The 26,181-nt window shown below is 46.5% G+C and overlaps 1 protein-coding gene across 2 annotated transcripts in view; it reads right to left on the bottom strand.

Moving 5' to 3' along the window:
- The window catches only part of ANKRD17 (ankyrin repeat domain 17), a 95,294-nt gene extending 72,145 nt beyond the window's left edge, over nucleotides 1-23,149 (bottom strand). Inside the window, exon 1 of one of the 2 annotated variants that reach the window (XM_075709729.1) lies at nucleotides 22,796-23,149. In XM_075709729.1, coding sequence (XP_075565844.1) covers nucleotides 22,796-23,149 — 354 coding nt within the window. Of the gene's footprint in view, nucleotides 1-19,099; nucleotides 19,119-22,795 lie in introns of those variants that run through there. The other variant, XM_075709731.1, reaches the window with a different exon arrangement.
- Nucleotides 23,150-26,181: the final 3,032 nt, after the last annotated feature.

Below are 26,181 nucleotides of genomic sequence, written 5' to 3'. Positions count from 1 at the left end.
CTTTGAATGAACATCAGAAACTGCTCCACAGGAGAAAAAAAGCCCTAAAATGGGAAAATAAAACACACATCGTGAACGCACTGTTCCAAGTTACAACAGGAACAAGTTTCGAGGGAACCAAGATTTACTTCTGGACCCGTACTGGGAACGCAAGACAATTACATTGCTTCTGCTGATGCGCTGAGCAACCACGAACAGCCTCCACTGCTACCAGGGTATTTCAAAGATTCATGGACAACTGATTCAGTCATATTTTACACACATCTAAAGTCAGACAAGCTATACTTGATTTTTGAAGATGTTTTACGTGGATAGAGTTGGTCTCACGACCAGGAAAGAGGACGTGTGATGAAATTATCAAAAGAAAAGTCACCGCATCCTACCGTGAGAAGCAAGATAGAATTGTTCAGTTCACACGTACAAACCCAAAATACTGCTATACTGACAAAATTAATTTGCTAACTGCCTTTCCAAGCAAGACTATTAATAAATACCAAATATCTTATTAATTTGACATACTATGGAGCTGCCTGTGACAATTGTAGTTAAAATAAAAAGGAGGGGAAGCTTTCAGCACTCAATAAGACAAATGAAATACTGAAATACTTGTCTGATGGCAGAAAGCCCAGTTCACTTTTGCTCTTTGTACCTCAGCACAGAAACCCAGCCTCACAGATACTGGCAAAAACGTCTCGTTCATACATCTGTACCAGTTTCTTAAGCACAAACTGAGCAGTTGTGTTAACATCCTGGATGTAATAATGTTCAACAGTTCCAAGGTTCACAAGGAAGTTAACACAAAGTATTTCTATTGATTTAAAACGTTAGAGCAACGTAAAGAGCAACCTAAGTGTGGCCATTAAGGAAAAAAACCTACAGGACAAGTAACACCGAAAGCATCCTTTTGTTTAAATTTTGAGAGCAGCTAATAAGGTAGCAGCTTCTTGTTACAATAGAGAATACATGCAAATATTTTGAAAAGTCATCTGGCAATGAAATAATATTTTTTCTTGCAAAACCAGAAAAACCACAGGAACAACAACAAAAAAGACAAGACGCTTCCTTGAACGATTACAGCTAATATAATCTGGAATAGAGATCTGTGCCACTACGAACAGAAGTTTCGCTTTATGATTCCTCGGCAGGCCTCCCTTAGTTCGGCTGAAAGAGCTTTTTCAAGTTTCAAGTCACAAGAAGGGGAAAGTGTCATCTGTTTCATGATGCCGGCCCTGCTTCCGCAGACGGAGAAAAAGCAGGCTGGGAACACGGCAAGAGAAATCACACGCGCCTGACATACTCGGTGCAAGGAACAGGAACACTGGCCAACAGAGGGGGAAAAAAACCCCAAGAGTTATGACAAGCGGTGGTTCTGCAGAAGGGCTGAAGCTGTCGGAATGTTACCGCAGCGTCAGCGCCGAGCAGGCACAGGCTCCGGGACAGGCTCCGGGGTCGGGCAGCACTCGGGAGGCCTCTCCCCCGCAGCACTCCCCTATCCCCCCCGCCCCAAAGCAGGCCCGCGGCCCGCCGGGAGCAGGCCCCAGAGGCGCGGGGGGCGGCCCCGCGTGTGCGGCTGCCTCCGAAACCGACTCCCGGCCGGGCCGGGGCCGGGGCCGGGGCCTGCCCTGCGGCGGGGGGAGCGCTCCCGGCCGGGCCCCGGCCCCGCGGCCCAGGCTGAGCCCCGCGGCCGGGCTTTTCCCCGGGGCCCGGCCGCCGCCGCCGCCGCCTCCCCCCGCCGACCCCGCGCACCCCTTTGTTCTGCGGCCCTCTCCCGCCCCTACCTCCAGGATGTCCTCCAACACGTACGCCTCCATCGCGGCGGCCTCCGCCCTGCCTCACCGCCCGGCCATGCCCCCTCCTCCCTGCCTGTCGCCCCCCGCCGTCGCCGGGACGGACGGACGGACGGGCTGCCGGCCGCCCGGCAGCAGCACGCTCGGTCCCCCCCCGCTGTCAGCACGGGAACAGGAAATGGACTGTTCCACCCCGCGCAGGGCGGGCGCCTACCACCCGAGCGCGGGGGGGGGGCGCCGGCCCCGGGGCAGCACCGCCCCGCCCCGGGGACCGCCCCGCCGCCCGGCTCTTCAGCTCTGAAGAGCAACCTGAGCACTCCAAAAAAGAAAAGAAAAAAAAGGAATAGAAAGGAAAACAAGGCACCGTAACGCAACCAGCGGCGTTTGGCAGCGCGCCTCACCGCCCCTTCCCGCAGCCGCCGGCAGCACAGGCCCAGCGCGGCCCGCCGCGGTGCCCGGGCACACCGGCACGGCCGCAGAACCATACCCGGGAGCTGCCGAGCGCTGCCAAGGCCCGGGCCGCCTCAGCCGCCGGCCCCCAAAATGGGGCGCAGGGGCTCAGCCCGCCGCCGGAACGCGGGCCTGCCGCCGGCCCCCCGCTGCCCTGAGCGCCCGGCCCCATCGGGGGACCACAGGATCGTCGGGTCCTTTAGCTTGGAAAACACCTTCAAGATCATCCGGCCCAACCATCAACCTACACTGCCAAGCCCACACTAAACCAGTCAAGGGCAGACCAGACTGAACCATGTCCCCAAGTGCCACATCTACCCGTTTTTTGAACCCCTCCAGGGATGGGGACTCCACCACCTCTCTGGGCAGCCTGTTCCAGTGCTTGACCACCCTTTCCGTGAAGAAATTTTTCCTAATATCCAACCTAAACCTCCCCTGGCGCAGCTTGAGCCCATTTCCTCTCGTCCTATCGCTAACTACGTGGGAGAAGAGCCCAACACCCCCTCCCTGCCCCCTCCTGCCAGGAGCTGTAGGGAGCGATCAGGTCTCCCCTCAGCCTCCTCTCCAAGGTACCTACTCATTCCGACCAGAGAAAGTTCACAAATCCCCTTCACGTGGCTCTCCTCGAGTCTCTTTCTTGCCATCCTACCCTAACCACTCTCGATACCAAAGCACACTCCTCAAAAATGTAAAAAAATAACCCACCCAACCCTCTGAGCAAATCTATAGCATGACCCACGCTTTTTCCCATGCTATAATCTGGCTTCCCGCTACAGCAAAACCTCCTAAAACCAACCAACCTGCCTTAAGTGCCGCACTATCAACTACCACATTTCCAACCTGCCCCATCCTTTCCTTCTCCGCTGCTCGAGGGCAACCCAGCGTGGCAGGAATTCCAGAAATAGCCTGCGACTCTGCTAACAAACGCACTGCCCACGTGAAGCAGGGTGTCCACCAGGCAGTTCTGAGAACCGTCGTCATCTCCACGCTTCGCCTTTGCTTCACCCAAAACATCAGCTGATAACCTGGACCAACAAAAACGCGATTTTACACGCGCCTTCAAACACCAGGTGACAGTGATATCCATTCTGCACACAGCAGGTCAAAATCATCGAGCAATCATATCTGCAGCTCTCACAATATTTAATTTTCCAGTTCAAAAAATACAGCATAATAAATCTTGTCAACCCCACAAAGAAATCTCCTCTCGTATGAACTCATTTTCGCCAAGCACAAAAGGGTCTAATGGCCAAAGGAATTACAATTCCCATTTTGACTTGAAGAAACGCTACTAGTAATCACTTCTTTTAATCAACATCATCTTCTTTTTTAAAAAAAAAAAACCTCGAATTATAAGAAACACTCATAACAGCAAGAATATACTTCCCTGGTTTTAGACAGCTGACCAGGCTGACTACTAACATCACAAAGTCAATTTCTAGTTGATCAGTCCAAATATTAAGCACAGCTGTGTTCTTTGCTAAGAAATTCTGGTTTTTAACCCCCAAAAATGGGAAGTACATGCTACTCAGCTATCAGAAAATTGCTCATTTTACACAGCCTCTACACCAGCTCAGGCAGTCCATACTGTTTTTCCACTTCAGGAAAACACCCCAGATTTTACACTGTTTTATTAGAATTCATTCAAGGAGCACCTCCTGTACGGGCTGTTCATCTTTCACACCATATAACTTGTCTTGAGCCTGTTGTCTGAAATTAGTATTTCCCACGTAATTCACATCACAGAAGAATTTTTATGCTATTCATCAAAAACCATACTGAACGTTGCCTGTTCAGCTGGTCAGGCTTCCTTTCAGAGGTACTATACTGGAAGAGTTAACTGATAAATCCAGCCACTAATATTTTGTCAGGTTTGGGGTTTTCTTCCCCCAAGTTCTAAACAATATACAAAAAAAAAACCCAAAAACCTGATAAGGTATCCTTGTAAGAGGCTAACTCGGAGGACAAGCCAACATTTACCATAGACTTCAACCCGCTTTGTCTTGACAGTACTTGCTGCGGGATCAGCTCTGGTAAAGCCTTCTTGACTTCCTATCAAACTTTATTGGGCATGCGTACCTATGGAAGTGAAAGCTCAGCAATCTGAAATTAGATATTCAAGGAGATTCGTGGAAGTCTTAGCTGCCTTGAGGGAAATGAATCATACAGATATCTACACAGCACAGCCTACTTTCTGTAGGAAGCTGTTGTCTGGGCAAAGAATCACAGGACAAAATTCCATGGTTCCTCTCGACTACTGCTTTCAGGTCAGCATTTCTAATATCCTTAGCAGCCCCTTGCAACTCATCCTGCGCACATGCAACCTAGTAATTATACACATATATTAGGTCAAGTACAAAGCTATCCCTGCAAACCTGAAGGATTCCTACACAGGGGGTGGGGGTGGGGGGAAAGCAGCCACCACCTCCCACCTAACTCTCATGTCTCAAAAGACTAGTTATTCAGTCTTCCAAGCATCGGAAAGAATTAACAGATAGCTTATATCACACACACAAAACAACACATAGGACGCACAACTTGGCGCTGAGATTAAGATAGTTTACGCATGACAACATTGAAAACTTTTTCAAATGGAAAGACAGCATAACACAGGAACAAAAGACATCGTCTGTTCCACAGAAAGCAAACTGAAGAGCATCATCATCTATTTACAAAACAAGTGCAAGATTTTCAGGAGTAGAAACAAGCTCACCTCAACAGCTGAACCATTTCCCATCCCACTTGGAAGACAAGAGAGTTCTGTCTGCAGCCGTACAACTTAATTTACAAAACCATAACCAGCAGAATGATTCAGAGCTTCTCAAGTTGTGTTACACCATCAGAAACGCCACAAGGAGTCAGGTTCTATGCGTGAGCAATGAGGGCAGCAAACGGCCCAACCAGCTAGATACCCCACTGAAAGCAAGTCACACTCAACATTTGTTCGCTTTCACACTCAAAATCCCAACACTCCAGTCCCCCTCGTGCCCCTGTCGTTCCCTCACCTCCTCCCCTCTACCAGCCCACGTTTATCTGCGGTGCTCTGGTGCAGGCTTAGAAAGCAGCACTCCTTTGCCAAATTCACTTAGTACTTCAAAAAAAAAATTATAGTCTGGAATACCAAATTCCAAAAAGCCTGTTCCCAACACTCTACTTCACACCACCATGAGATCTTCAGTAAAACATAAAGGCTTGAATGCAGGCTTCCATTCCATTCCTGCAGGAAGAAGAAGTATCTAGGCAGAAAAAAACCCCAACCAAACAGAAAAACCCTATTTAGATGCCCATGATAAATTTCTTGCATATGTCCACTGTGCAATTTTGGGTTTTAAACACAGGACAGGAAATGTATCTTGAAGTTTTGCAAAGGTGAACATAAAGCCATTTCTTCCTTGCTTTCAAGTCCAGCTCCATGTATTATTTCAACTAGCTGTTTTTAGAAAAAAGCAACTTATCTTTTTTGAAGCATCTCAACTTCTATTTGAAAGCTTGCTATTTTTATTTTGCATTACTCTGAAGGGCACGATCTAGTCAGTACTCTCCTCTACTAAAAAGCTGCCTTCTGAACAAGCGGTACCTTACAACAAAGCAGCCATCCAAGTCACATACATCCATCATATTTTCTTATTACGGTCCCTTAAGTTCTGTAAGCCTAAGACAAAAAAGCCCTCATGTTCCCCACACAGAAGGTGGGAGATTAAACATTTGAAGCGCATCTTGAGGAGACAAACTTAGTATGGCACTGCTTAAAAAACAGGGGGAAAAAAAAAGGAAAAAAAGAAAAACAGCAAGCCCTGCTTCAAGCTATGCTGAAGCATGTTAGACCAAAGGGAATCCTGAGATAGTGTTCTGTGAAAGCCAAAGCCAGAGACGAGCACAAACCAAGGTTGCTTTACTCTATGCTGTGTTCCCCATACAGCACTGGTAACTAAAACTAAGTGAAAAGCATATGATTTGACCACAGGCAGAATAAAACACAGTTGTTCCTGCAGGATGAAGTACACAGGGGAGCTATAAATGCTCAAGAGCTAGACAGTGCACAGTTTTTAAGATGATTCTTGGTTCTGTCTTCCAGTATCACGCAGACCACCACGAATTTTGAACTGGCATCGCTCGGATTACATCACCCTGAAACACAAGCATTTTAACAATTGATCCGAGACAGATTCTGGCACCCAGAAATGCAAGCATTTGAACAATCGATCAGACAATTCCCACTCTTATATCACAAAAGCACATTGTTATCTACTTACAGCTGATCAAGCAGTACTGGTCACCAACCGTCCCAAAGCACATAACCACACTTTTTTGTGTTTTCAGAGTCACAGCGCTCAGCGTCAAGGTTGGGTTGTTCAAACAATGTCCCATGAAAACGCTAACACCTGATTCAGCATAACCATGAGGTGCGTTCATTACTAAAAACACAAATAATTTTGAGATGGGGGGAAAAAAAAGAAGTTGAAAATAGCCCTTCAATGCAGTACCAAGTATCTGTTATCCCCTTCAGCATGGCTTTGCCAAGTCTTTCTCTTTCCAGCAGTAGCTAGACAGTCCGAACAAGATGACCTCGGATAGAAGCAAAAAGTTCCTGAGACAGTTCAGACTAAAAAGCAGAGTAGGTCTCCAGCCAAGGTTTTGTGACGTTCCCATTTGCCGTTAAGCATAGAGCATCACGAGGCAAAAGTCCCACCACTGTCACGTGAAATACCTTGAAAACTGAGGCATCTATCACAAACAAAATGTATTTGAACATGTTGAATGTGACAGGATGCACTTGCAAAGAGAAGACTATCATTCATACGGATTAGAAACACCCAGGAAACCAGACAACTCAATTAATCCACAAAGGGGAAAATTCCATCATTAAAACTTTCAAACGGCCAAGTTTCCTCTTCGAACGCGAAACAAATAACCATCACAAGGTAAGATACATGAGCACTTGTTCACATGCTAGAGCAACATTCAATGTGCAAGTAATATTCAGATAGCTTTTTCAAAGGCTGCTTCAAACATGTGTTTGAATGAGTACATGGGTGAGAAGAATATCCAAGTTAGCAGCAGTAAAGCAGCAAATACGGTGGTACAGCACCTAGGAACTCAACCCATCATAGACTCTGCTCTGAGTTTTATCATCGGTACTAGGAGAGCACTATTACTGCTTAAGGGGGCAGCAAAAACACGTCCAAGACAAGAAATCACCTACAGAATGATCAACAAAAATCAATCAGATGTCTTCACAAGTCATCACACAGCGAAGGGATGACTTTTTGGAGTCTGGACTTTCTTTATTCTGTCTTAAATGCAGCATAAGTGGATCACCAAAACAGCACTTCCAATGCAACAGCCTCATAAAAATCTAGGAAGCCAGTGTCCCCCTAAAACAGATGCAGTTACTGAAGCTATTCTGCATTGAAGAATATGCAGTCACCAAAATTATCTTAAAGATAGCACATGGAAAACAAACAAAAAAACCTAAGAAACCTAACTTAATTGGGAGACACACTAACGGGCAAACAACTCAAAAGGACACACTACAATTATCTACCACCTAATGTACATCTTCTCCTCCTTCCGCTAATACTAGCTTTCAGCTTTCTGTTGGGTCTATTTCTTCCTTTTTTAGAGAGTGATGATACTCCTACTCATGTTCGTTTTGCTGGGCTGAGCCAAGTTCTTCCTATCTGCTCTTAAGAGTACAAATAGAGTTTTTCAAAATCCTCTACAACTAAGTCAGAACTGAATGTTTCCCCAAACAGACACCCCTAAGGGTACACACTGCTCCAGACAAGCTCACTGCCTTGTAAAACTGCAGCAGTATTTATCAGCCTTCATTAGGAACTACATCCCCACCTGTGCATACGCCTTTCATCACTCCATCACATCGGTAGCTAGTTCAGATAGCCACTAAGACACTAAACATGTTCTTCTCTGCTACTTCTCATGTTTTTTTTTTTTTTTTTTAAATACAAAAATCTTGTTTTACTGCAAAAGCATGACCTCTGCTTCATAGTACTTAGCATCAGTTATCACTTGGTGCATTCTGGAAAGTCCCTTAGTTCTATGTCAATACCAAAAGAAGAGCTTTAAACCTAATGTTTCAGCTTCTCTCTCCAGACAGATGCATCAAACTCCTTACTCTGGATCCTCAGTGGTTAGCAATTACATAAAATCAAGTCAGTCCAAAAATCAAACCTCTGGAACCACCCGAAGTCATGGCCCTCATCTGCTTTTTCTATTTTCACATAATATATTGCTTTCTTTTTCTTCACTTCTTACAGGAATCACATCTCCGCAGTTGTCAACCTGACTAAATTTCCAGCATCCCTCAGGCAGGTGCTTTAGAGAATTTCAGATCAAAGAAAACTACTTTCTGCCTTTAAGCTTTATTATAGGGGTGGGTGGTATGCAGGGGTGATGGGCTTTAACCTGAAAAAATCCACCATTTTTAAACACATACTTTTGTTCCAATTTCTTTTTATTCCTTCATCCTTACAATTCAGGGTATCCTTCTGAGCATTTGAGACTTTTCTGCCAAAAACTGCAGTGGAGCACTGGCCGAGTTTTACAGACTCAAGATGATCCTTGCTGCCCGTCCTTACTGTCACACCACCCTCGTTTCGGCTCCGTTACCTCCCACCGACAAGGAAACTTCCATAACCAATCCACTATTTTTCTTCTGTAACAACTATGTAACAACGTTTTTGACTGTCATTTCCCACTCAAAAACTAAGCTTTCCCCCAAGACAGATCTTCCGTTTCTGTCCAGCATGTTAGACACTTGGTCTAGGGCAGCAGCACGGTATTCAAGACCCTTCTGCCACATTTGGTACTTCCTGTTCGTTTCATGTTATTAATTTTGGTAAGCATCTAAAGCTGGAGAGGATGAAATTCTATTGCTTGAAGGGCCTTAACACGGTATTCTAGGGTTTTCACAGCGCCAAGGAAACCAGTGTCTGTACCTAACTACCTTTCAAAGTGCCAAGATAAACACCTCCTGAGCTTTTTATGTCAATTTAAAAGACTGCCTAAAACTAAAAATGTTTAAAGACTGACTGTTGACAACAGGCTCGGATGTTTATGACCTGCCTGATGGAATAACGCTGCTCGATTCCCTTCGCACAGCCCTTCTCAGATCTGTTCTCCCTTAAGAGAAGCACTACGCTAGCGAAGTATACTTGGCAGCTTGCATAACCTGTCAGGCTCTGGCGGGATCAGGGAAGATGGCAACTCCATATCCAGAGAACCCTTTCCAAATAGATATTACCTCCTCCCAGTAATAGTTGCGGGATTTCAGCGTTCATGCTGCATTACCATTTCTCAGAAGATTGCTCGTACAAGGGTCAGTAAAAAAAGGAATTGCTTCCACAACTGAAAAAGAGTTATCAACATAATGCCAGGAAGCTAAGGAAACTACAAGGATTCACATACCAGCTCAAAGCAAAAGCATTCAGCTTATAGTGCTTTTCCCAGGAACTCTAAGACAAGGGACATCGAAAGCTAGCTCTGCCTACAGTGAGATCACTCGCTCAAGTCCAGAGTCATAAGTTAGTCTTAAACTCTGTTAGCAGCCTCTTATTCTTACACCACCAATCTCAAAACAGAAGGTAGATGCATAAGATAAAAACATTTCTGAAATAAGTCTTCAAGGATGCCCAAGCGAAACTGCCATCTAACCAGAGCTTCACCGTGCAGCAAGCAAGCGGCGTGCTGGCACAGAGCGAGAGAAACCCTTCTCGTCAGCCCTATTATTTTGGATTTCAATTCTGTAAGGCAAATCCAAGCGTGGAAGAAAGGAGGAAAGAAAATACCTGTACTCATCCATAGCACCGCCCTGAAGATGAACTAAACCAGAATATCACTAAAAAGCAACTGCGTCAAGATATATTCCTGCGGTTCTGCCTTCGCGTTTGTCCGGTGCATTTTCTCTCTTATTAGAGGAGCCCCCACAATTTTGCTATGCAAATTCAGACAACACTGACACAAAAGGGCAAAAGCGAGACAAAATTACATAGCATTACATAAGCATTTTACAAGTGATTTTCATCAGAAGCGGCACAAATTTTTGTCTAAGGGGAGCTTTCTGTAAGAGAACTTCCTTTAAGTTCTCCGCTTTAAGTAGTCCACGTTTTCACTGGGTAATACTATGTTCCAAACCTTTAGTCCAAGAACTTTCAACACACTTAAGAAATTTGGTTTTGGGCTAAACACAAGAACATGTTCAGAAGAGACAACAATTTGGGACAGGGAGGATCCTTCTTCAAACAAACTAAAAGATATTCCTTTCTCATTCCACATACGAAATACTGGTGACAGGAAAGCTATGCATCATGTAAGCAGCATCTGAATGGCCTGTAAACAGGGTAGGTATTTCTCACATGTAGGAGTCATGTACAGTCCAACACCGCTCATACTAACACCTCTCGAATTCTAAGATAGGTACTAATCCAAGATATCTTCACATTAGCAGGCGGAAATTTGAGTACAAGGTCAAAACCACCCTCATTTAACTTATGCTCTACCTCTGCTCTCCACTTGATACGCAAGTAGGAGAACATGCCTACTTCAGGAAAACTCGCTCTTTATTTTCACCCAGATAATATTGCTACGCAAGCTCCCAAATATAGATGCTTTCTCTTATACTTGCTGTAAGACAATGTATTTTTGGCAATTTGGGCTAGGCACTCACAGAACACAACGAGCAAATAGTAACGCAAGACTCCGTAAACATAAAACGGACCAAATGCAACATGCAGGATGCTAGTTCCCGATTTCCGGTTCTTCAATCATTAACTTGACATGAATATACATTAGAACTTGTCTAATGTTTTAAATCCAAGCACTTTTTGCAGGTAACAGCTGTAAGCCACTGGAAGCTCTTGAATAGTTTTAAGTGCAAATACATTCCCCACAGAGCGAGGAAACCTTCAACCAGAAAAAGCCACATTCTAGAACAAAGTCTCCTCCTCCTTTTTAAGTGGCCTAGTCCATCATTTTCTTCTATGCATAATAATCCAATTAAGTGAACATTGATATAAAGTATTTCCGTGTCAAATTCTAATCCAGGATCTGCTGGATCAGGACATCCCTGTCTCCCTTTCCCCAGCTGTCAACCAGATGTTTCAACAGCTCTGCATTCAGATAGGCTGTTTGTAATGCATTTGGACTTGGTTAATATCGGATTTTGAGACCGGTCCTAACTGTTATGGAAAAAAGCAGGACCCATAACAATGTACTTTACGTTTCTCTCTTTTACAAAGCTCTCAATACACAGAGTTACTTAGCTGGCATCTTCAAGTTCACGGACTAAACCGGCTAGAAAATCTACTCCATTCATTGACAGCGATACCAAGCCCAGAATTTAACAGAGAGCAAGCTGGTAGAAAAGGCTGAAGAAGGAAAAATACATAAACTGAATAAAAACAGTGAGAGACTTCTGTGTTCTCTATATGCTTTTAACATGATCGTTCACTTGTTTCATCTGAAGTTACTTGGAAGGTCAAGGCAGACTGGGGACCACAGAGCAGAACTCACAGCACTTACTATCAGTGTAGCTGAACCAGCTGCCAGATGGAAATACTGCTAGCTGAACGCTCCTTGTATGATGGAGTTCAACACCTCCTGTTCCCCATCTCTTCTTCATTGGGTCTTCGGAACTAAAATCACAGGTTCAGTTTACTTCAGATTACCAGAAGAAAGATACAACAATTAACTCACAAACTTTTGCCCTTCTCGATTCAAGATGCACTCACACTGAGAGCTTGATTTTAGCCCAAGACTAACCCTAAAGGCTTTCAGGACTCCAAAACCAAAACATCTTCAGCACTCTTCAACAGCATAGCTAGACAACTCACCACCTGGACAGCTGAGGTCCCCTTTCAACCCAGCATATGTGCACCCCCCTCCCATAGCAGAACCTCTCCCCTTCCACTGGCATTTAAATTAACTCACACACACAGACCCTAAAGGAATTATTTTACTATGACAAAATTTAATAAATGTATTCGAAGTGCACAAAAAGTTCAAAAAAAATTTAACTATGTCCCAGACTGTGTACACATACTTTTGTTACAAAATCAATTGCTCAGGTTATTTCTATTAAAAAATACTCCAATGGTTTGGAAAGACTGCATACTCTGCAATACCCATCTCTGGATTACAATGAAAGCCATCACCAAAGACATGTGCCTTCTTGAAAACATTGTGGGGTTTTTTTTAGATGGAAAAATAGGGGTTTTTTTAATTAACATTCATTGAGAGTACTACTACTAACCTTATTTCAAGTTTAATATTCACTCAAGGACGTGACTACTAGGTGCTACTACTTCACACTCTTCAAAACCCATAACGCTGATTAAGTTAAAGGCAAAAAGGTTTGCAACCTAACCGAGGTTTTGGTCCCACGCTGACATAACTAAGCGATGCTGGGACAGAACAGCACACAAGAGTTCCAAAGCCCAGGAGGAATTAGCATCTGTATCAGTTCCATAACAAACCCTGCACTCGGCCGAGCTCTTTCAGCAATGCCTGGCTAAAGAGGGTATGCAGGGTCCCACGGCGGTGAACCAGGCAGGTCCCGAGACCTCAGTTCCAGGCGCAAAAAAGAAGCAAGCAAAAACCTGCATGCAGCGCTCTCCCCTTCGCCTTTGTAGGCACCTTACCACCCTTCAGACAGAGCACAGGCCAGTGACGGGCTACAGGGATAGCTGGCCAAACACAAGCAGTGGCAAGGCACAGCTGGGACGAGCCCAGAGGAAGACATTCCCCCTTCCTGGCAGAGGAAGGCTCTTCGATCAACCCCTCACATTATGGCATCCCACATGCTAAATATGTCTGCAGAACCCAGCTTCGGTGCCTGTACCAGCATATTTCTAAAAACCCACCTCAACTCAAAGACACGAGTACATTTTCTCAACTCCAAGGCACAAATACATTCAGAGCGACGTTACACAGAAGTTGTGTAGACGCATAAACATTTCCCCCACACGCAGGCTTCAGAAAAGGCCTTTTTTTCCGAAGTTTAGCACATAAAGTTTGCCACTATATTTATCACTGAGGAGATCCTTTATTGAGCTGATGCTTCACAAAAATACCAGCATGCTGTTATGCCAACTTTCACTTCTGTTAGTGACTGAGATGGACAGAAGGCATATGTTCATCTATCTAGCAGACTGTTACGTCGAAAGTGCTCTTTTTCTTTAGACTAGCTTGGTTATTTGTATTACAATTACCACACTGATCACAGGTGTGCTTTCTGACTATTTTATGCTAGTCGGTGTACAAAGCGAGTCCTTTGCGGCGCTGCACTAAATGATGTAAAAGCGGTGATGGTGATACTCAAAAGTGCGGCAGCATTTTAGGAAAACACCGCTTCGTTCCTCTCTTTCTCCCTATCCTTAATACACTGCTTTCAAGAACCGTAACAATACCAGAGACAAAAAAGAGTCAGTGCTGATTTCATCTCAAGAAGCTTTCAAGTTTTAAAACTGCAAAAAAAAAAAAAAAAAAAAGAAATTCTGCGCAATTTATCTTTCCAGGACTGTGCCAGTCACTCTCAAATAGAAGGTCCAAAGGAAGCGTCAAAAGGACTATTTTGCCCTTTAAAACAAAAATCCTCATAGATCTGCACCATTCTTCAAAATTCGAGTCCTCAAAGACAATGCAAGTGTTTCTTTGACAGGCATTTAAATGAACAGTTCCACCAAAAAGGGCAGCCCTCATCCCTCCTCCCCGCCCGAGTTCCCGGCTCTTCGCTGTGTCAGCACAAGCTCTTGCGCGACTGCCTGACAAACGGGATCAAGGAACTGATCAACTGTAAACACGCTGTTTCTGTTGCTGAGGTTTTTTCAACGAGATCATGTCCCAAGTGGCTGGGAGGAGCAACAAATGCCTTTTTTTTTTTTCTTTTTTTTCCTTTTTGTTTTTTGTTGGCAGCAGGGCTCTCACTGCAACCTTCCTACAAGCCCAATTCCCCCAACTTCAGTGGGATTAGCACCACGCTGACACAGAGGCTGAACAACACTGAGCACTTCAGGGGGAAAAAAATAAAAAACCTAAGTCACATCATGCCTTGAAATTTCAAACTTCATTAAAGCATTGTTCACCATTCTGTGGAGGAGAACAATCCACACCTGCAGAACAGCATAAAAAGGAAAATACCGCTGAAAAAGCATTTCAGGACAAGAGTGAACAAAAGGGAAGAAATACCTGAAGTTTTTGAATGGTACAGCTCGGGGACAGGGCGACGCGTGCGTCACCAGATACCTGCCAGACACAGATGTACTAAGGACCTCCAGCTTCTCCTGAAGGGTTTCCTTCTATTCCTGTGCGGGAGAAGAAAACTGGGAGGCTAAAAACAACCTTCCTCCTCTTATCTCCGAATCACTCCCTGCCCTAGAGAGAGGTTTCAGATGTGCCCCTTTTGCTGAGGCTCTCATCCACAAAACATTTCCTGCAAAGAAGGACAGATGTACAGGTTTAGAAACAATCATTCCTTTTATATTAGGGCAAGGGGAAACAAACCTGAGCTCAAATACGAGGTTGCCTCCTTAGCCGTAGAAAGAAGTCCTATTACATTACTGTGCAAGAGATGCCTTTAGTTTTAACCTAAAAAAAATAAAATCCAGACACTTAACTTTCCGACTGCTTCACGTTGCGCTTGAGGAGCACGGAGGCCAAAACCCCAAACTGATACTCTAAAGAGCGACATTTCATCGTACTTCTTAATACTCCAAACTTCTTTCCAGCATCTGAACAGCTGCGTATTTGGACACGTTACCCATTCTTGATGATTAACACCTCAAAGACCGAAGGGGTGGTGGGGGGGAAGGAATATATCAAGGTTTATTTCAGCTCATTTCCTAGGATATGCCATTCCACTCCTAAGACTTAAGGATTCAGCTAAAATACAGCAGAGGAAAAACACCTGCACATCAAACACCCGTAATTTGAATTTGTCAAAAACGGCTTTGGGTAACGCAAACAAAATCATCATAATTACAACATTCAGCCTGAAAGAAAATACTGCAAGCACAAACCAAGATATATTAAAGACATGCTTGGTTTCGTGGCTCATTTTGAGCCTGGTATACAACTATTACCTAATATGAAAATAAGGTGACACAACAGTTAAGTAATACCTCCACGTGGCTTTAGCTTTTCAGATAGTTAGGAGCTTAGGATTGCATGGGGGGGGGGGGGGGAAACGTGGCTGAAAAACTTCTCAAATACTGACATAACCTCTCTGAGTACCGATTAGCACAAAGCACTAACTGCTTAGAGTGAAAACAGAGAGGAAACGCTGCCCTTCCTTGGTCAAGCGTCTATTTTTTTTCAAATATTCCTGTTGACACTGCAAGACAACTGCACAGAGATCACCAGAATTCACACACTAACACCAAGCATATTTACATTCACTGGTAAGGCTAACCACATGTTAAAGAAGACTTTTTTTCCCTAAGTACAGGTGTTTGCTAAATGACCTTATCCAACCATTTGCTAGTATTAAGCCCTTCCCCACCCACACAATTAGCGTTCTTTCTCGAAACATCAAAAGCTATTTGACATGACAAAAAAGTCCCACATAGGTACCGAAATTCTACAGACACAGCACATCTTCAAGATGTTATTTCCACCTGGTCCCCTAAAATGCCATACTGTCAAGAAACCAGAAGCACAACATCATTTCAGGAAAAAGCAGAACATCTACCACGGCAGCCACGGATTCTGCCTCAAACGGGCTAAGAAAACTAGTATCAAGTTTGTGTATTTTTTTTTTTTTAACTCAAAGTTAAAAGGGCTTGTTCCTTTAACCTCAGAAACAAAGCCTTCTTACTTATCTTGGGTCTGCAGCATCGATTTTTCATTTCCTAAATCCAGTTTCCAAATCACCTATATCCTAAATAAGCACAAATAGTTTTGTTTTTAAAACACAGATAGAGAAAAATCCCGAACATACATAATAGCATTTCCCTTCAAAGTTGACAGATGAGAAAATTCTCTCAGCTACATCTCTTCCAGAGATATCATTCTATTTAAAGAACTAAATTACTACCTTAAAATATGGGGTGCTTGGCTCCAGCCTGCACGCATGAGTTATGTTTATAAGGACATTTCCTGGAGAAATATCTGAGGAAGTAAACAAATTCACGTGGCGCCACAAAAACCCAACTCCACCTTCTGCAGCGGTCATTTTATGCAGGGGGCTTCTTTTTAAACCCAAATATTCACTAATAACTTCAATTACGTAGAGCAGACAAAAAAAAAAATCTGTAGGACTTTTTTTTTTTTTTTTAAAAATATGCACTAGGTCTAACCAGACACCATTCATCAGCTCTGCATACCTAGAATCTTTGCCACGCACATCAAGACACTACTTCATCTTTGCTTACGAACTCTGCCAGTTAACAGCACACTCAGTCTCCTAACTAGCATATAAATTTGAGTAATGTAACTCCTTTAGATAAGAGGGCCTATGCTAGTCATCATCTACAGGGCAACACCGGTAACGACCAAAAGGTGGTTAGCAGGGAACGGCGAAGCCAGCCAAATCATTATTACACTTTTCCAAACTGATTTTGCTGGACCCTAGTCTAGGGAACAGTAAGGAGGGAGGTTTAGGCTGGAAATTAGGAGAAATTTCTTCACGGAAAGGGTGGTCAAGCACTGGAACAGGCTGCCCAGAGAGGTGGGGGAGTCCCCATCCCTGGAGGGGTTCAAAAAACGGGCAGAGGTGGCACTTGTGGACATGGTTCAGTCTGGTCCGCCCTTGACTGGTTTAGTGTGGGCTTGGCAGTGTAGGTTAATGGTTGGGCTGGATGATCTTAAAGGGCTTTTCCAACCTAAACGATTCTGTGATTCTATGATTCTAAGGAAAGGACAGTAAACATTTTTGGCTAATGCTTCCTGGGGTCAGCTACAGCAGATTTCACTATTGTGAAACATGGCCGCAGGATTCACCCGCCAACAGCCCACCAGCCCTGTTATTTCAGGGATTTTTGAGAAACCTCCTTTACACGCTTGCACGCAATCTCTAATTCTATTCATCTTCAGAGGCAATTAATGGATGCTAACTCCTGACAGTTGTGTTACATGACACTTACCAAATCCCTCACGCAAGATAAAACAATCTCACCCGCAGCACCAACCCAGTGAAAATATTTTCTGTAAGAGCAGTCTTTGTGTTGGGAGTACGTAACATACAGGTGAGAATTGGCATTTCTGAAGTATCAAGTTCTTCCTAGAGATGGCAAAGCCTGCCACGCACCCCGCTGTGGCTCACCCATTCCTTCCATGACATCAGTTCAACTGATGTAAGGGGACTATCGCTATACCAACAGCAATATACCAGTAACTATACTGATGAGGAAAATGCCAAGATCACCTTAGGTCTTACACAAGTTTGGTTTTTTCTCCTAAGGCGTTTCACTATTATTTCTTCTTTTGAAGGGAAGAAACAAAACGGTGCAGGCAAAAAACTGCCAAAGTAGACAGCAAGAAAAGAATTACAGCACAAACAACGCGGCGGAACACGAGACCAAACCGTACGTCAGGATGTCACATGCTAACAAGGACAGAGCCCAATTAGGTGCATGTTCAGTCCTGCACTTGAAGACGCAAGGAGGTGAAAGTAATGGTAGAGCAGAGAACGTATCGCACAGCGGTCAAGCGAGACATACCGGCTCTTCAGCAGCCCTGCAGAACCCAAAGGCCTTATTCCAGGATTCTAATTAAGACAGTTGGGATTTAAAAAAAAAAAAAAAATTATAATATAAATTCTGTGTTTCAAATCAACAGCTTACTTTAACACTTAAGCTGTTAAGGCCTTTTACAATTTAAGTATTACAACCGTGTGCCTGTGATGCTTTTGAAATCACACCAATAAGCCCAAGTTCTCACATTAACAATTTGTAGCCGAAGCTAAAGAAGTTTAAGAGTAGCTTCTTCTGCATGATAAAGTTTTAGAGGACTGGTGGTGTTTTGTTGTTTTATTTACTTCATCTTACTAGTTCAGTTCAATTACTATTTCAATTGCAGCTGAAAAAAACCCAAAAATTAACTTTTATTTACAGCAGGTACGAGGCCCAAGTAAAAACAAGAACAATTAAGAAACAGCCAAAGCATCTCAAAAAACATCCTTTGCGTAGGGCAGCGCTTTCGGGTACAGCTAACATTAGTGAGGATTACGTTCAGGAAAGCCAATTCGCACATCATGTGAGAATCCGGTAACAAACTATACCAGTCAGAAAAAGTGAAAGAAAGAACAGAAATACACACGCACAAGTCCAAGACTGTTCTACATCCGATCATCATGATACATTTTGCTCAGAGAGAAAACTCAACTTACAAACTCTTAAAATGGATACGATATTAGGAAAAGCAGTTATAAACTTCACTGCCAGCAGCAAACATCGTGTAAGGTCAAAGACTTGAAATAAGCTTGTAAACAGTTTTTATGATACAATTAAACCTTTCTCTGTTTAAGAAGAGAAGCCCTCATGCACTCTGGACATCAGATTTTTCAGCAGCAACTCGCTACTAGGACGTGCTCCTTTTTTGCACTATTTCACTATCTACTGAAGGCAAATGTCGAACAAAATCAGTACACACAAGAACGCTTCCAAGAAACCTGCATGTTCATGTTTATCGGAGCCTGCTCAGAGGAACTGCTAACCATGTTTTCACAAAAACAAAGACAAGAGCAAACAATAGCGTTCCCAAACAATAACGATGTTCCCAAGCTTCACATTATATGCCAGCTTTCTTTCCTCTAACCCGCATCCCGTTCCCCATTTCTCCCCACCCCTTTTTTTTTTTTTTGACTCATGTCCAGAAAATCATTTTTTTAAGCAGCTCAGGATACAGACCTTTGACTTGACCTAAGGCACCAATCTGACAGGCAGATTTCTTCGTCGTCGTTTCACCTATTTAGATATCCATAACAAGCCACGGTAAATGGCAGGTGGAGAGCGCACTGTGCAAAGCACCGCTAGAAAGTAAAAGCGGCTTCCCATTAGGGATGCAATGAAAAGACGGCCCAGGAATATACTCTTCTGCAGTGAGACTCCTCACACAATGCTGGTGGAGAACAGAGACGCACCTTCATCTCACCCTTAGACACCTAACATGTCAACCGACTAAATTTTCCATTTGTATCACTGCACCTGCCCAACTTTTGCCTGGATACACGCTCCCCGTGAGTTATCACCTGATCGAAGTGGCACTGCAGTCCTATTCAACAACAACACAGCTCCTTAAGCAGCTTAAGACACCACCTCTATGAAAACCGAACAATTTTCCTTGTTGTACGCGATCGTTCACAAACTAAGGCCAGAGTTCTGCCAGGAAGCACGCGAGCTGACCTCCCCCGGCACGTAACTTTTACGGTCATTTTTCTCTTACCTTAAGATTCCTCTTCCTGTGTACTTTTCTGAAAAGCATTGCCATTTTTTTCTTAACTGGTGGTTAGGGAAAAGGCAATTTGCCATTTAGGGACAATACCGGACCACGCCAACGAGAAGCTCGTTTTTTTGGGCAAGCAGCAATTTGCTGCAATTTCAAAAAGCAACCTTGGAGGTTGCCATGAACATGGGAATAGGAGGTCATTAAGTCGTTGGTATGTAATTTCAATTTAACTTCTCACAAAGCTCTATCCAGTGCCTGTGCTTCCACGCTGAGATCTATCGAAGTTCGGACACAGACCGAGATGAAAACATCTGATTACAACTTTTTATTCCATTCCATCAGCTCAGCAACAACCTGGCCAAACAATGTCTTTCCACTCACGGGGTTTTTGTCATTTAGTATCTGCCAGGTTTCCGACTATAACTCCTTTGACTTGTTGCTACCGCACTCCTGATTTTTAGAAGCTGCCTCATTAGTAGTCAAACCTAGAAGTACTTCGCTTCAGAGATTAGAGAAATCTTAACGTATTAAGCAGGGGAAGGACAAAAAATAGCCCAAGACAAACTGTCTGAAGTTCACAGAGATAATGAACGGAATGGCTGGGAGGGAACACCATCTGATGCAGTGTTTCCACAACAGTTTCCATCTACAGCAAAACCATAAACTTAAGATTTCTTTGTGTTTTTTCATTTTATGTGCCATCCAGACTGCCAGTGGTCAGAAGACCACAATCCAACTGCTGAAAGCCACACAAGCTATGCACATCTCGAGTGAGTCTGAACTAAAAACAAAAAAAAATTCAACCCCAAACAAATAAAGATCCCACAGGAGAAACAATTATTTTTTTTTTTTAAAAAAGAAAAAAGCTTTTAAAAGCCAAAATTAAACATCAGGTTCCTTTCAGACAAGGGAAACTCCCTTTCACTGAGAACACTCAAAATACATTTCCTCCCCAGGACCTGCTGGGAACTACTTTGAAGTGAGATCCTCTGCTCCATTAATCAGGCCATCCTCATGTTCACATTCCTAAAAAATGTGATTTCAGACATGCATGGTCTACAAGCTCTATCATCTCATCCTGAACTAGAACAGTTTTTTGCAAGCAACCTGAACGATCAAGAAAAAGTATTATTGTTAAGTGAAGCCAATACATGACAAAACATATGCTATCCTAACTTAATTAACTCAGTGTTATTAACTTATCACTTACTTACCCCTGCTTAATATTTCATCCCAGACCACCCAGTTTGGGAAAGCCTTCACTTGCTACGAGAAAGATGAACACGTCAGAGAAGCTTCCAGATGCCAACACTGCCTTGCCAGCTATTGGTATCTACAGCACATGTCATTCCATCAAAAAGTAAGTGAGGTATTCTTCCACTGCCTCATGATAGTTTCACGATCGTTTGCTTTTTTCTCTCTCTGCAGGTCTCAAAGCACATTAAGCAGGTACCTACGGCTGTGGAAAGCACAGCACGCAACCAAAGGCTCACCTCGCCTAAGACTACATACATTCCTCGGCTGTCTCTGCCTTTCTCGTCACGCCACACGCTACACCATCTGAAAGCTATCAATATAAGGAGCTATTTGGAAGAACGGCTACGGACCACAGAATAAATCCGCCTCTGAATTTGCCAGTAAGTGTCACTGGACACAAATTCTGTTGAAGGTTGCCATCACACGCAACTCATCTCAACGCTTAACCATCAGCCGACGCACCTGCTACGTCATCAGAGGGCCTTCAGCCCTTCGCCACGTGCCACCGCAGCAAAACCCTGTTCAAAAGACTCGAGATTCTTCCAATATCCGTGGGGCTGCTAGATGGCACAGTTCAGCACGTAACCATGGCTGCCTACCTCCCAAGTCTGACACCTCAAAGACTTCTACCTCCGCGACGACGTCCACTTTCCTCAAAACGAACACTACAGAAACGGAATGCCAGGCACAATTACTTGTTGAGACGCGCTCATTGTGTGTGACTTATCTCACAGAAGTTGGATAAAATGCTTCTCGTATCAACTTCTGCAGAAGATGCAGAGTGCTTCTTAACCATGGAAAAACCTATCACCATCTCAGCCCAGCCCTTCCTTAAACGTATCAGGCTCTTCCTTCCCTTTCTTCCTGCTCATTTTAATTTCTAACGCAAAAGCAGACACACCACTTGAAAGCCGAACCGCTTCGAAATACAGTTCAAAGAAAAGCTTAGAAACTTGAAGGGGACTTTTTTGAAGATGCTATTCAAATAAAGCGGAAGTGAACATTCAGCTTGGGAGGTTACAGAATTAAAACGGCTCAGCAGGGCGACTCTGTGCGACTACATATGCAAATAAGAAAGGAGCTTCCAGTCTCGCCCGGCCTTTTCCAGCGATACGCACCTGAAAAACCTAACGTTAGAGGAGAGCAAGACAGTCACGCTTCCTCCTGCTTCTTTCAGCATTACCTTGGAACGCGGGCCGCTGCCGGGTTCAGAGGCGGCGGCGGCCGAGCGCGCAACGCCCAGGGCTGCAGGGCCGCCTTCGCTCGAGCTGCACGTTCGCCTGCTTTCCTTCCAAATGATCCATCCCCATGGCGGGGACGGCAAACACCTTCCGAGCAGCGCAGCCAGCGCCGGGGCCTATCCCCAAAGCCTCACCCCGTGCGCAGCAGGAGCAGCAGCAGGAGCAGCAGCAGCAGGAGCAGCAGGAGCAGCATGCCCACCGCTGCGCTCTCCGGTTGCCCCTGCAGACTTCCCAAAACCGGGTGCCGAGGGGCACCTGCAACGCTCCTTGGGCCTCTCCCTCCAGCAGCGCCCGGGCAAACCCTCCCATGCCCAAAAGCAGAGGGGGAGGCCGGCACCGGCTGGGGCCGCCGGCGAGCCCAGGGCCCCCGGGGGCGACCCCGGGACCCCCCCCCGGTAGCCCGCGGCGGGAGGAGCGCGGCGGCCCCCGGCCAGGCCCGGCCGCCCCGCCACGAGGCGGCCCGGTGCTGCCCCCTTCCTGCCGGTGCCGCAGGCCCCGGGGGGCGGGAGCGGGCCGGGATTATGAAACCGGATCAGGAGGGCACCCCCGGGGCCGGCCCCGCCGCCGCGGCCCCCGCGCCTCGGCCATCGCCCCCCGCCCCCCCCCCCCACCCCGGGGACCCGTCTCCCCCCTCCCCGCGAGCGCCCGTCCCCGCCGTACCTCGGAGACCTCCTCTTCTTCCTCTTCCTCGTCGTCTTCCTCCTCCTCCTCCTCCTCCTCGCTGCCGTTGTTGCTGCTCTCGCTGCCGCCGCCGCCGCTCTCGCTGCTGCTGGCCGGCCGGCCCGCCCGCCCGCTCCGCTTCGCCTTCGCCTTCTTCTTCAGCAGCAGGTCGCACACCCGCACCAGCCCCCGCGGCGCCGCCGCCGCCCCGGGCGGGCACTCAGGCGGCGAGGCACCGGCGCCGCCGCTCAGCCCCTCCGGGGGACCGGGCCCCGCCGTGGCGCTGCCGGCCTCGCCGCCGTCCCCGCCTCCCTCAGCCGCCGCCGCCGCCGCCGCGCCGGCCGCCTTCTCCATGGCCGCCGATCCGCCCGGCGAGGAGGAGGAAGGAGGAGGAGGAGGAGGAGGCGCCCGGGGCCGCCGCCGCTGTCTCGGTCACCTCTAGCGCCGGCGCCGCGCCACCTCTCGCGATATTTGTGGCCGCCGCCTTCTTCAGCACCGGCGGGCGCCGCTCCCGCCGCCGCCCCGCGCCCCGCCGCGAGCCGCCGCCGCCCCCCCCCCCCCCCGCGTGCGCGCGCGCGCGCCCCGCCTCACGCCGCCCGGCCCGGCCCCGCGCTCCCCCCCCCCCCCGCCCCGCCCCGCCCCGCGCCCGCTGCCTCGCGGCGCCCTCCCGCCGGCGACCCCTTTCCGCGCGTGCCTCGGTCACCGCCCCGGCGCCGGAAGTGGCCGCGACGTCATCAGCCGCCGCGGCGGCGCCCTGCGGCCTCGGCCTGCCCTCCTCTGCCCGCCCCCGCGGCGGCGGGGCGCCCCCCCCCCCCCAGGCCCTCAGCGGGGATGGCGGCGGCCTGGCCTGCCCGCCCCCGCCCCGCCCCGCCCCCGGGCAGGCCCCGCCGCCCCCGGCGAAGAGAGAAGGTGGCTTGGCGGGGCGGCCGCCGCCGGAGGGCCGCTGGCATGGCTGTTGCCTGCCGTTGAGTTCCTTCGTCAGACTAAATGCCGGGAGAGCGGTAAGGCTCGGGCCTGCGTCACGCACCCCTCGCTCCGGAGGGGTCGGGCCGCGCCGGCCTGCAGGCGGGCGCGGGAGCGGGCGCGACGGCCGGGAGCGGCCTCGGGAGCGGCCAGCGCGGCCTGAGGGCCTGCAGCCAGGCCGCCACGGGCGTAGGGCAGGAGCGATGCTCGCACGGGGCGGACGCGCTGCAGACGGCGCCTTCAAAGGCCGCCTCCCACGGCCTGTTGTGCTAGGAGCGCGGCGGAGGAGCGCTGAAAAAGTAGGAAACGGCAAGATGCCCGTGTCATGTAGAATCAGAGACTCATTTAGGTTGGAAAAGACCTTTAAGATCATCCAGTCCAACCATTAACCTAACACTGCCCAGTCCACCACTAAAGCAATTAAGGGTAGAGTAGCAATTTCGTGTTTCCTGGCTTGGTGTCTGGATTATGTTTTAATGAAATAAAACTAGGAATCATTGAGGCTATAGAATCAGAGAATCGTTTAGGTTGGAAAAGACCTTTAAAATCATCCAGTCCAACCATTAACCTACACTACCAAGTCAACCACTAAACCAGTTAAGAGTACAGTAGCAATTTCATGTTTCCTGGCTTGGTGGCCAGGTTATTTTTAATGAAAGTAAAAACTAGGAATCATTAAGGTTGGAAGGGATCTTTAAGATCGTCAGCCCAACCATCAACCCAACACCCCCATGCCCACTAAACCATGTCCCCAAGTGCCACCTCTGCCCGTTTTTTGAACACTTCCAGGGATGGGGACTCCCCCACCTCTCTGGGCAGCCTGTTCCAGTGCTTGACTACCCTTTCCACAAGCAAATTTTTACTAATATCCAATCTAAACCTCCCCTGGCACACCTTGAGGCCATTTCCTCTCGTCCCAGAGGAACGTACTTGGACCGTACGCTGAAGTTACATCCCTTCACTGTGTCACTACACCCTGCCTCCTCCCTTGGGCCCCCTGCCACGCACTTCCATCCCTAACATGTACTTGGGACGTTTATACTCAACTGGGTTTTTTTGTCTGGAAAAATACTGTCACCTCCAGTGATGCAGGTTAGGCCCTGTGGTAACAAAAAGCTTGTGGCAGTTAAACATAGGCAGTCCACACAGGCTCATGGAAGGAATGCGCTTTTTTTTTTTCCCTTCCTTTTTTTTCTCCCTTTTTCACTTTTTTCCCCTTTTTCCCCTTTTTTCCCATTTTTTTCCCTTGTTTTTTCTTTTTTTTTCTTTTGACGTGATGTAAATCATCAAGGAAAATGTTTTTAACCACAGGAACACATGATTGTAAAGATTAGTAATGACTCTAAATGCGCTGGTACACTACAGATACTTTGGAATTGGTGTCTCAAGCCAATAGTGTCTATTCCACTTACATTTTAAAGAGGTGCAGAGAGCTTGCCCTTACTTGATTGCTTTACTCTTAACTGTTGTCTTTTTTGTCTTAGTTTGATAACATTGGAAAGCGCCATACATGGCTGCAGCACCTCTGAAATGAAACATTGCTTTTAAAAAAAATTCTCAAAGAACTAAGGCTCATCTTAGTCTTTGTGCAAGTCTGCACAGTTTCCCTCCAAATCGTCCATGTTCTTACATCCCACCAAAACCTACCTCTTCTCACATGCCTCTGTATGTCCTTAATAGGACTGCATTAGTGGTAACAGCACCACTGCTAAGTTACAACACTATTTCCAGGTCATCCGGCTGTAAGTGTAGTTCTTAACCTCTAATCTTCAGGTACGAGGTCTAAACTGAACAATATGTGTATAAATACCTCTGTAGGTGACAGTTCGGTGATCTAGGAGGAATAAACTGAACGTTCCAGCCACCTACCTACTACTTCCTGGTATGACTGCACAAAAAAAATCTCAGAAACAGAACGGTGCGAGATGGATGATGGCAGATCAGTGAGGATGGCAGATCAGTGAGAATAGCAGATCAGTGGGAATAATCCTTTTGTCCTCTTGTGGCAAATGCATCGATTTTTACCGATTTGAGATGCAAGCACAAATCAAGCATTTGTTATTTGTTGTAATCGCAACAAGCAGAAAACAATTGTAAGTGAATATAGGTAACCTCAGCCCTACCACCTGAGATTCATGGTGTGCGTGTGAAAAGGATGTCACTTTTTTCAAGGGCTAAGCCTGGAAAAGTGGCCTAATCTTCATAGCTTGATCCAAGGTGACTGACTTCTTTAAGCAAAACGTGTCTCAGGTTTCTTTGGCTGTACAAGCAGCCTGGCAGAGGAACAGGTTGTCCGAATGCACCAAATTCACCCGCTTGGATTCAGGAAGGGCGGCTGCAGGACTGGATTTTTACCCTTTGAGCTGTTAGCAAAGAGTTGCCCTCTCTGTCCCTTCCTGGCGCAGCGTAAGCTTGGGAAATGG

Source organism: Pelecanus crispus, chromosome 4 (genome assembly GCF_030463565.1).
Source record: "Pelecanus crispus isolate bPelCri1 chromosome 4, bPelCri1.pri, whole genome shotgun sequence".
In the NCBI taxonomy this organism is placed as follows: Eukaryota; Metazoa; Chordata; class Aves; order Pelecaniformes; family Pelecanidae; genus Pelecanus; species Pelecanus crispus.
Note: the sequence above shows the minus strand (reverse complement) of the source record. Positions and strands in the feature narration are given on the sequence as shown.